The sequence below is a fragment of the Enoplosus armatus genome, chromosome 15 (assembly GCF_043641665.1).
Source record: "Enoplosus armatus isolate fEnoArm2 chromosome 15, fEnoArm2.hap1, whole genome shotgun sequence".
Lineage (NCBI taxonomy): Eukaryota > Metazoa > Chordata > Actinopteri > Centrarchiformes > Enoplosidae > Enoplosus > Enoplosus armatus.
The window spans coordinates 15,550,652-15,562,875 of record NC_092194.1 but is presented as its reverse complement, the minus strand read 5'-3'; the positions used below and the strand labels follow the sequence as shown (position 1 = coordinate 15,562,875).

The 12,224-nt window shown below is 41.6% G+C and overlaps 1 protein-coding gene across 1 annotated transcript; it reads left to right on the top strand.

Annotated features, from left to right (window-relative positions):
• Positions 1–7,480: 7,480 nt before the first annotated feature.
• Positions 7,481–8,391, top strand: diras1b (DIRAS family, GTP-binding RAS-like 1b). The gene is made up of 2 exons (XM_070920543.1): positions 7,481–7,789; positions 8,104–8,391. Exons 1-2 carry the CDS (start codon positions 7,481–7,483, stop codon positions 8,389–8,391), a joined length of 597 nt encoding a protein of 198 aa, XP_070776644.1.
• Positions 8,392–12,224: the final 3,833 nt, after the last annotated feature.

Below are 12,224 nucleotides of genomic sequence, written 5' to 3'. Positions count from 1 at the left end.
AACTGCACTTGCTGTTCCTACGTTAACCATGGGAGTAGCCAAATCAAGGATTAAGGATTAAAACAAGGTTGATTTTCTTAGGTGTGAGATTTTCACCATATTTTTTGCAATTTTCTTAGATAATCTGAGAACTGCAGTTTTTGGGGTGAAAACCTCACAACTCCAAAATGTGTTTAAGTAACTATAAGAAAACTACCTTGTTTTTGACTGGATGATGAGACCACGTTGTAGTTGTTTAATGACGTAGTCTTACATTGACAGACCCAAACAAAATTGGAAAGAGTAGAAAGTTTGGTCAAAACCCACTATCGTTTTGGTAAAAGTAATAAAACGTTTGGGGTTGTTTTCATTTCTTTACAATCAGTATCATCCAGAGCAAGCCTAAACTGTGCACAGCTCACCAGTGAGCTTGAAAAATAGTGCTGAGGGGGAAATTCCAGGTGCCTGTTCTGTGGTTAATAGATGGATTTTCTGTTGCAAAACCTTCTGCTCCAGGTTAAATGTGATGTTGTGATTACCAATAGACAGATAAATGTCGCCTTTGTTGTTTGTGTGTCTGGCTCTGCTGATATTCCCATGCCACAGTGTCAGTGTCAGTGCATGCTGAGTCAAAGGGATGTGCATGGAGTATCAGAGGGCTTCAGCGTGCATCAGGAGCTGCATGTTGTCTTATAGGGAGATCGCTGGTAACTTAAGTCCTGGGAATTGGGTCAATGCAGTACAGGCCAGGAGACACAGAGGAGGTTAAGCTCAATGATTAGCTACTAAGCCAAGACCACAGCGCTGCAATCTCTTGTACAGTCTAACGCACATACTCCATGCACGTACGGTGGTGTGTGGTCAATCACAGTATAGATTGACAGTGATGAGTAGCAGACACTCCCATTGGCTCAAACATGGCCTTCAAACAGCTCAGGCATACACACCGGTATTGTTACATGTATGCATATACACACATATATATCACATCTAGCCTGATTTGATTAATGTGAATCATTTGTTATTGAATGATGTAATGCAGGGGTTTAATGCACATGAGTATGATTAGATGTTTCAATGATATATTTGATACGTCGTGTCATTTATTTAAATTATTTAGAATCACTCAGAGGAGGTAAAATGATTGTCTATGCTCACATTGATTCATTGATTGATTAAGTTGGCTATACTTTACAAAGACAAATAGTATATAGGCGTGCAGGTGTACTACAGGTGTATTTAGTTTGTAAAGAGGGATGTAAATTGTACTTCCATTGAAGGATGACATATTCCACTACATAATAAGAACATTTTCAATTGGACTGTAGAAATTCTTTAACACACAGTTGTTAAATGAATAGTAGACACAGGAAATATGCTTATTTTCTTTTTTGCCGAGAGTCAGAGAAGAAGATTTATACCACTTTCGCGTCTGTCCGTTAAATATTAGGCTGGAGCCAGCAGCCGATTAGCTTAGCTTAGCACAAAGACTGTAAACAAGTGGAAACAGCTAGCCTGGCTCTGTCCAAATGTAAAATAAACGGACATACCAGCACCTCTAATGCTCACTAATTAACGTGTTAAATCCTGTTTGTTTCATCCATGAACATGTAAACAACAATTTGTGCTTTCGTGGGAGGACTGTTTCTATTTATTGGCTGCGTGCAGTGACTTCCTCTCATCAGGGCTCCCAAGAGAGAAATTGTCATTTTTAAAGCTGTTTCCCCACTTCCAGTCTTTGTGCTAAGCTAAGCTAACCAGCTGCTGGCTGTAGCTTACTTTACACACATGAGAATGGTATCGATCTTCTCATCTAACTCTCAGCAAGAGACATAATAAGCGTATTTCCCAAAATGTCAAACTAATGCTTTGACTTGCCTGCTTTGTCGAACTAAAAGTGATGCTGCTTCTCTAAGTTTGTGAAGAGTAGACATTTTGTAGGTTTTCATCCAATGAAAGAACCACAGTTTGTATGTATTGATGGGATCTAAAACTTGCAAAAAAGCACATTTTCAGCAGCCAGTCACATAAAAAATAAGAAATATTTCTAGAATAAAAGATTAAGTGCTAAATGGTGCTAGATTTCTATCCCTTTATGTGTATCTAAGAACAAGAAGCCATATTTAACTTGACAAAACTGGTGCGTCATACAACAATGTTCAATGAGAGGATGCATTATTCTGATGGTTCGAGAGCATACTTTATAGATCACATTTTATAGATTCTTTGCATCATCACCCTCCAATAGACACACACACACACACACACACACACACACAGTGAAGCAGACAGGAAAATATGTGGTCTGATCCTCCTTTTTGTTTTAGGAAAATGATGGAGAAACTTTTTTTCACAGATTATAAAAGATTTTAAAATAAGCACATGTGAGCTGTTTTCTTTGGGCTTTCCATTTGTGTGTTTTGTCAGCAGGTGCGAACACAGCGAAGCAGCAGCGTGACTGAATGTGAGACTGAATCAAAATGTATAAATTGAACCTCCACAGTCTGCTCAAACCTAATGAAAACGCCCGGCTCTAAAAATTGCTCTTGCTAAAAATGCAGATTCATTCCTCTGGTAAAACACACACACACACACACACACACACACTTGAAAAGCCTGAGCTGATGTGTGCACAGAGAACAGAGGATCTCCTGCTTGACTGCACAGATTCAAACGCACCCCACACACACACACACACTCACACACACATGTTCATACACTATCTGACACTCTCGCAGCTTAAGAAACTTTACACAGGTTTCAGACATCGTGATGAGTGTGTATGTGACTGTGTGTGTGCGCACAGCTGTGGCCAAACGGGGAAAAACCTTGAGCTGAAATTCTGTTGATCCTGTAAAACGCTCATCGTCAAATAGCCGCGTATCCACAGCATTCCAGTATCTGCGGCTTGATTAAAACCCCTTTCCCCACAAGATACCATGGGACTGCTTTGTGGGTGTCTATTTAATCACGCTCTTGATCTGTTGAATGGCATTGTGTTTGATGTTGGTTAATGCACTTCCTTTGTGCCGCTGCGTAAGTGGCTCTCTTGAGGGAAATTATGTGCATATTTTCGCTAAAGGTGACATTTCCTCGCTCGCTCTTTGAAACAAACGAGCGGAGAAGGCTGCGTTGCGTCTATTTTCTGACTGAGAGAGGAAAGTGGGCCTGTGTGGTCTGTGCCAAAGCTATCTGCTAATGGAATTTGGCTGCACTGCCACAGATGCATTTATAGTATACCATTAATTCATTAAGGAACTGCAGTCCTGTAGTTTCAAATAAAACAAGAGAAGAGGAGGAAGAGAGGGAGACAGACAGCTTGCATTTGGCAGGAGTGTCATTAATCTCAGAGGCCTGGTGTCAAGGACAAATGGTGAAGGAGCGGAAGTACAGTGTGTGCGCGCTTTCATGTGTATGTGTCACTGTGAGGTTGCACCTGTGTGCGCAGTTATAGCTGCTGACAGAGGGAGGGAGGCAGCTAATTTTAGTTCAGGTGAAAGAAAGGAGGGAGCGGAGGAAGGTTTTGATGAGCAGAATCGTTGTCACGGAGCTGAAATCCGCGTCCAAAAAAGAAAAAAAGAAAAAAAAACAACAGGCACCAAGCGAGGCAGGATGACAGACTGACAGGGTTCAGACAGACAAGCCCCATCGATCAAAACCACAGCGGCCTTAGTTTATTGATCACACAGCAGGGAGACCTGGAGAGTGAGAGAGCTGGAGACAGATGAGACACAGAAAGAAGGAAAACATTTTCAAAATGCTTAAATTAAGAGAGAAGAGCACGTCACTATCAGAGCATGTACAAGTGTCACAGATGTACCCACATATCAGCTTTAAAACACAGTAATCATACCAGTCCGTATACTTTCATTATAGATATTTTGCCAGTTTTGCCAGAATTTGTAATTTTGTTATCCGTTCCCTTCGAGTATTTCATTACAACTGTCAACACAATAGAAGCACAGGGGTCTTTTTTCTGGTTTATTATGAGTTGGGTTTTATTTTTGTCGTATTGGCCATCATTTCTATCTTTTAAAAATAACATTGTACTCTTGCTGAGATCTTGGAACACAGCTACACTGCTAAAAATAAGTCAGACAGGACAAGAAATCCCCTGTTTGGCCAAATTGATTTGGAAGAGAAGATGAAGACAAACTGTATTATTATTTCCCAAAAACCTTTACAGTTTACAGAGCAACTTGCTGGTTCAACTTTTATTAGTATTTTTATATCAACAGTTTCAAATGACAATGTGAAAACAATGTGAGAGGCGTCGCTTTATGGAGCTTTATAGCGAGTTTCAGCTCATTGTTTTAGCTGTCCGACCCACAACTTTACTGTTCTGGTTCACGTCGCTTTTGGCCGCAGCAGGCAGCTGTTTTCAGTGAGAAAGCTCTAAAAACTCACTGTACACTCCCTGTTCAGCACAGATACAGTTAGCAACTAGCTGGTGAACATGGAGGAGCGTTTAGCAGCTAAAGAAACAGACATTTCCCTCAGGAGGTGGTGGAGACCAAAAACAGAGCTAAAAGAGAGTGGATATATGACATCAGGTGGACAGAAACAGGACTCTAAATGGATGATAATGTCGCTCTCTAACTGCTGGATATGTATATAAGCAAATGTTTGATAACTAGTTTGACATAACTTGAAAGCTGATGCTACAGTATGTCAGTGTTGTTTCCGCCCTTAAGTGGTCAAAAATAAATAAATTATTGCAGGTTTAGGCAGTTATCTCAGAATTTATGCTTCAATCACGCTGGAAAATCTTGTTGACAGGCAACATTTAGACAGAGTTTAGACACTATCCCTCACTATGTCAAAAAAATGCAAAGTGCATCATCACCCTGAGGCACTGGAGAGCCATTAAACAAGACTTTCTGCTTTGCCAGACCAGAGTACAACAGTCAACAATCTGCAGGCAAATGAGCAGAAGACAGAGGCTCACCTACAAATGAAACTGTGGTTGCGTGTTCAGCATGGATATAAAACACTCTTATATGTCACCCAGACTTACAGCTATAGATTGACTATAAAACTCAAGAGGCATTCCCTGAAACCCCATTTATTTTGAAATCCTTGACTGATATTATCTAGAACCTGGCAATGCAATTACAGGGCTCCTGCCATCAATAGTGGGTTCCAGCAGTGCAAGCATGACAGAAATCCACTTATTCCATCTGGTATTGATGTCAATTTACTGTTTCATTACAGCAAGAGCTTAGAGAGCAGCACATGATCACAACTGAATGAGTATCTTATTATGGGATCTTAAAGCAAGTTTAGAACCACAGCAGATAAATAATGCAACAGATACAATGCGTAATCATGAACAGACGCTCCACAGACACAAGCACTTACAAAGACAGCAATAGATTAGGTGTGAGGGGGGCATTGTTCAGATGCATATGTATGAGTTGCAGCAGGTGATATATAGTGAGGATTCCTTTCGTGTGCAGTGTAGCTGCTGACTACAAACCAGGTTTATTGTAGCTTTCTTGCTTGTATACTCTTAATATGGTAAATATTACAATTTGTATAACCTGACTGCACAATGTGGATTAGGTCGTTTTAGTTAAGTTTTTTGAACACTATGTTTAATTAAAGATAACCTGAGATGGATGGATGAGACAATCCTGGCTTTTTTTTAATCCCTATTTTTCTGTAAGTGATATCTCTAACAGTATCACACTAGATGTGCACACAATGGTGGAAAGTAACTAACTGCAACAACTGTACATTTACTCAAGTACTGTAATTAAGGACAATTTTGATGTACTTGTACTTTACTTGGGTATTTACATTTTCACCGGTAAATATTGTACTTTTTTTCCACTATATTTATCTGACAGCTTTAGTTACAAAATCTTACACAAAAAAAACTATAACAGGTTTCTTAAAATGATATACTGGGCTAAACTACCAAATGGTGATTTAATGTGGTAATTAAAACTAGCTCCACCTCGACAAGCTACAACATGAACAGGGGCTATTCTGCTGCCCAATGAGTGCTTTTACTTTTGATATTGATATTGCTAGTTTTACTTAAGTAAAAGACCTAAATAGTTGGTTTCTAAATGACTTGATTTTTTGGCAACTGTGGGGCAGCGCAACAAGCTGTAACAACATATCATCACCTTTTAAGTTGATATGGCGAACTTGTTAGCAAACAGTATATATATATATATATATATATCCATCCATCCATCCATCCAGTAGATACCGAGTAATGTTACTACTCATTATTTGGAGTCTGGTGAATTTAAGTCCAGTATTCATTGTCATTTTACCTCTGTATTTGGTCTCCACTAAGCCCTGAGGGAAATATCTGGTTCTTTAGCAGCTAAATGCTCCACTGTGTTCACCAGCTAATTGCTAACTTTGTCTGTCTGTCATGTGGTGCTGAGCAGGTAGTGTACAGTTGGTTTATCAGAGCTTTTTCCCTGAAAACAGATGTCTGCTGCTGATGCTAGAAACAGTAAAGTTGTGGGCTGTACAACCAAAACAATGAGCTAAAAGACGCCTAAAGGCTCCGTTGGGCTAAATGGAACTGCAGAGTTTGTGGTAATTCTCTGTTCATTTATCACCACGAGTGATACCTTTCACATATAATTAGTTATTTGATCGATTGTTAATATGAAAATATTGATTATAGCAGATTTAATTTTTATATTTTGCCTCTCGGTTTAGTTTTTTATTTTGAGTTGTACAAATAGATATGGAATAGACTCTAGCAACCCATTTCCCAGAGGTGTTTCAGAGTTATGTTCCAACAGAGAGGCACTGAAATGAATCGGTGTTAGTTGATGTTTAGTCAGTCCTGTCATACATACTTACAACATATGTACACATATGTATCACACACATGCAACCTAATGGAATCCAATACAGTAGCCCTGCAGTATATACATCTTTTGTAATGCTTATAGTGTTCTGTTTTTGTTTTAGAGAGGTGTCGACTCCACTCTGTAGTCCTTTTTAAAGCTGCTGTTTGAGGGTTTGTTGCGTTGTATTATACATGAGTTCATGTTATTGTTATTGTTGTTCTCAGATGGTGCAAGGACTCTCTGTCTCTGTCTCCTCCAGGGTTTGCTGCAGTTGCTGAAGTTGATAAATGAGGAAACACTGGAATGTTTTTGGGGTTGAAACTGAGAAACTGTGACTCTGAGAACAGTATTGATTAAGGGAAATGTCTGCGTCAGGTGAAACACTTGGAGCCTCACCAATCTCATCCTCTCTAATTTGTACTCTGGCTCATAGTCAGACCACGAGGACAGTTAGAGTGCTTTCACACCCCCTGGCCTGAGGTCGAGTCCCACCAGCACTTCCCTTCCTGTTCCTCCCTCTGCTTTGTATCTGCTGACTGCTCATTTGCTACAATTCCTCTTTGCTAAAATTATCCTCTTCTCCCCACCCCTCACCCCTCTCACCCTGCGTCCTCCCCATGGTCCCACCCTCAACATCATAGGTGTAACACTGTCTTAAGCCTGAGGGGGGCAGAATGCCGGAGCAGAGCAACGACTATCGTGTGGTGGTGTTCGGGGCGGGGGGAGTGGGGAAGAGCTCCCTGGTCCTGCGCTTCGTGAAGGGCACTTTTAGGGACACCTACATCCCCACGGTGGAGGACACCTACCGCCAGGTGATCAGCTGTGATAAGAGCGTGTGCACCCTCCAGATCACAGACACCACGGGGAGCCACCAGTTCCCGGCCATGCAGCGCCTGTCCATCTCTAAAGGCCATGCCTTCATCCTGGTCTACTCCATTACAAGCAAACAGTCCCTGGAGGAGCTCAAACCCATCTACCAACAGGTGGGTAGTGGTGGTGTGTGTGTGGATGGCTGGGTTGATTTTAGGTGAGTGTGTGCTGTAAAGAGAGAGGATGGTGTTGAGGTTGAGTGTATTTATATATGTATTTGGGGGTCTATTGATGGTGAGTTAAGATTTAGTGTCTACAGATGCAGAGTCCTGTATTTGATCATTTCGGCATATATTCTCTTTGAACATGATTGGGGTTAATATCACGACCAAATCCATATTTTTGGTAAGATTTATAATGTGCACCAGAACCAGCCCAACATCAACATAACAACCACTCCCCTCGTTTTCCTCCTCGTCCTCTGCAGGTCCTGGCCATAAAGGGCAACGTTGAGGCCATCCCCATCATGCTTGTGGGCAACAAGAGCGATGAGACCCAGCGGGAGGTGGAGACCAAGGATGGGGAAGCCCAGGCCAACCAGTGGAAGTGCGCCTTCATGGAGACGTCAGCCAAGACCAACCACAACGTAACCGAGCTCTTCCAGGAGCTCCTCAACCTGGACAAGAAGAGGAACATGAGCCTCAACATCGACGGCAAGCGCTCGGGGAAGCAGTCCCGCGCCGAGAGACTGAAGGGCAAATGCAGCGTGATGTAAATCCAGGAAAGGAGGAGAGGGGAGGTGGAGGCGAAAGGGGGGGAGGAAATACAGAGAAAAGGAGGAAAAGAAGGAAGACGAGAGAGAAGAGAGACTCACTAAACGTGTATCACTCAGAGCAAAATGTCTGGAAAGCAACGGGAATCTCATCATCCACATCCTCCTCCGTTTGACTGGTGCATTCACAAACACAGATCAAGCAGTTATTTTGAAAACATACAGGATTTCAGTTTGGAGCATTACATCCATGTGCGTTCTGCTGAGAGGAGACATGAGGGGGGACTGACACAGAATATCGAGAAGCAAATTAAAAACAAGAAGTGTGTGTCACAGATGAATTACCTGTGGACGACAGCCATAGTCGGAAACAGCGCGGATGTGGACTTTTGCATCATCCAAGTGCCACAAAACCTGACCGAGGAGCTCGTCAAGACCTTGGACTGCAATAAAGACCACAGAGTGCAGCGCTCCTTGAAAAAGACTGATGGTTTCTGATCCACACAAAACGTTTAGTGTCCTCTCTCACTTCTACACCCACCCCTTCCTCCCCGCTCAGCTCACACCTCGTCATCCTAGCACCCTCATCCTTCGCATACCCCCTACTATAGCAAAAGTAGAGAAACGTAATGTATATGTGACAGAGTTGACACAGTTAGTTAAGCTCACTCATCTGGTAGAAACACTATTTTAAGAGATTGAGGTGTCCGCGCTAGAAAGCACAGGACCCTGAAGGTTTGAGATTGCTAGCATGAACGACATGCATTACAGTGGCAAAACATACGACCCAGCTACATCCCAGAGCCACTCCTGAGTGCTCTGATGTATAGAAACATGGGATATTTAAATGTATTCCAACTAGTCAACACATGCCCTTCGCAAACTAGTACATCAGTCACAGGAATATGGTAAAAAGGGCGAATTTCATCTTCTCACCCTTGCCATCCCTCCTGAAAGATACTAAAAAGATCCTACTTTATCTTTATCAAGCTGTCGTTATGTTAAAAACTCATCTGCGAACTCTCTCAATGTCTTCATCTGAAGCAGAGAAGCACCCAGTGGCAGGGTACGCACACACGCTACTGATACGACGCAACAATCCTTTTAAGACTCTCTGAATCTAGTGTAGAATCACTCTGGATGAAAAGAAGCTGGACTCTCATCAAAATACGAAAAAAGAAATACAAGTCTGCCTTGCAGAGGATACACTCGGATAATCATTGCCAAGCCGGTAAGACGAAAGTGAACTGGGATGATTTTCGGTTCTGAGGTCGAGAATGTCAGTTTGCTTTAGCACTTTTCAAGTGAAGGTTTCTCTTCTTTTGCCTTTTTTTTCTTGTTTGTTTTCTTTATGATGCTCTTTGAATTCATGTAAAGGTTAAACAACCCTCCTTAAACAAAAAGCACACAGAGAAAGATGAATAAATAAGGGATGGATGTAAAATTGCTCCATGCAGATGAATCGGTAGATCTGTTTCCTCTTTGGTTGGTTTGGTCACATTACCTCTCACACGCTCATGCAGGCATCGGTAAACAGGAAACAGAATGGGTCACACACACACACATATAAACACACACACACAGCATGCGCACAAATGCATTCATGCAAGTGTCAAAAAAACACATTTGACTGATTACATGAAGACAAACAGGGCTCACTCAGCCTAAATGCCCTCACATTGCACTTTATATCATAAACACACGCCCACACACACATACACACAACTGTAATTTGTCATGTTTTTGCCTATGTTATGTATTGATGATCTCCGCTTAACACAGAATATCCTCCTGGAGCCATTAAATAGCTCTACAATATGTCCAAAGTGCATGTATACACTCTTTTTTTTCACGCAGAAGCTCTGAATATTGTACACAGTGTACACAGGATGGCCAAAAGCACAATACTTTTTTACTGACATATCTATTTGTACATTTGTTTGTGTTTATTTTTTTGTATATTGTTTCCTTTTTGTCTTCTTTATGCGATTTTCATCTTTTAACATTTATCCACCAGTCCTGAACAGGGAGGAACAATCGCGTCATGATCATAGGTAGCTTCACCGTCTCGATGTAAGAGCGTTTTTATCTGTCCCGGTACATGAGGCACAATGAAGTTGTGGTTCTGCTGAACAACAGGGTATCGTGATGTGACCGGTTAGCTGTGGTCGTGAAGCGTGTGAATGTGACGTCACCCCACACAGGATCGTAGCTCGTCAGGATGCAGGGGAGGGTCAGATTATTTGTCTACGTTTCTCCATCTCTCAGGCGGTTTTTAACAACAATTTGGGTGGAGGATAATCTGCTCCTGTACTGTTAAACCCAAAGACACAGATGATGCCCCTTTTAACTGTGTGTCCGTCTCTCTGGAAAAAGAAAAGAAAAGAAAAAGCACAGCAACTGTTTGCGTCTGTCTCCTTCTCTGTCTTTATGTGTGCAGCAGAATCAACAACTGGGCACTTTAGGGTGACATTTTACTTGAAGACTTGCTTATTAATCAGCAATGCCTCATTTATAAGCACCATGTAAAATGTCCCACCTGCATTATTCACGCCCCCGCCCCACATAAAAACTACTTAAAATGTGTAGTTTTTGTAAATAAGCATATGGTAGTTATATGAAAAGTTTATAAGAGCTTCAAGTAAGATGTTACCCATGTAAAGAAAAACTGTATCTGCTGTCTTTCTGGGAATAAGTCCTTTGTAACCAGGAAATGTTGTTACAGTAGGAGGTTCAATGTTGCTATGTACTGTAATATACAGCTTAATAATAATGATGCTCATGATATATTGTATTTGACACATCCACTCTTCAGATCTATCAATCAGATAATACTAGCAAAATGTGAATATGTAACTAAAGGTTCCACTCCATGGCTGTTACTTTTTTTATTTTGAAAAGCTGAATGAATCCGTTGTTATCGATGTGTTGTACTTTGCACTAATGTGAGGTCCTGTTAAACTCAAAAATTTGCATTGTAAACGTACCCTTTACCTGTTAGATGCCAGGGATGCTCACTCGTACTCTTTCGTTTTCTTTTTTTCATCAGTTTATATTTAAAAAAACAAAAAAAAACAAGTTGTATTTGAAATTGTTTGTCTTGGTTTGTTCAGATACCAGAAGGATGGAGTGATTCCTGTCATGTACTGACCTGATGTGTCCATCTAAAGGTTAAAAAGCTAAAAAAACAAAAAACAAACAAAAACAAAAGCTGGAAGTGATCTGTACAACTATCAGACAGTTTGGGTCTGATCTGATGTGTAGCTACCGGCAGCGGCGGTGCACACTCTGCATAAATATGAGCTTTGACACGTCTGCTTTGCTTCACGCAAATGCCAGATTGCGAGCGCATGTTTGTGCAATCTGTTGTTCTGCTGACGTCTGAGGGAGACTGTCATTGCTCATGTTCCTGCGTGGAATATGATACAGCGGGGAGGAAAAACAATGAGACAGTATGGACAACAAGCTGGAGCGAGAGAGAGAGGGAGCTGTGCTGTGAATAGAAATAGTGTGAAAATATGGGCTGTGGCCTATGTAGGATTCAAATGTGCTTGTGCATGTCGGGAGGCGCGCATGGGAAGCGTGTGAGCGCCCGTTGAGTTTTCTGGGCTGTGTGTGTTAAATGCTGGCATGAATCAGGACAGACACCTCTGCCCCCGTCATCCCATGGCTTGTCTCATCTCATTCGTCAATGAAGCATATTCACTGCTGCTGTCTGTGGCTGTGTGTGTGTGTGTGTGTGTGTGCAATCAGCCATCTATTGGCATTCCTTCACTCTGGCCTGCATGAGTGTGTACGTGTGCATGTTTGTGTGTGCCGTTGTTGTACCATCTTAT

Bases quoted from the DNA above. Each gene is read 5' to 3' on its own strand.
- diras1b (XM_070920543.1), top strand. From the start codon at position 7,481: ATGCCGGAGCAGAGCAACGACTATCGTGTGGTGGTGTTCGGGGCGGGG. The intron at 7,790-8,103 runs GTGGGTAGTGGT...CGTCCTCTGCAG, and splicing joins TCAAACCCATCTACCAACAG to GTCCTGGCCATAAAGGGCAA.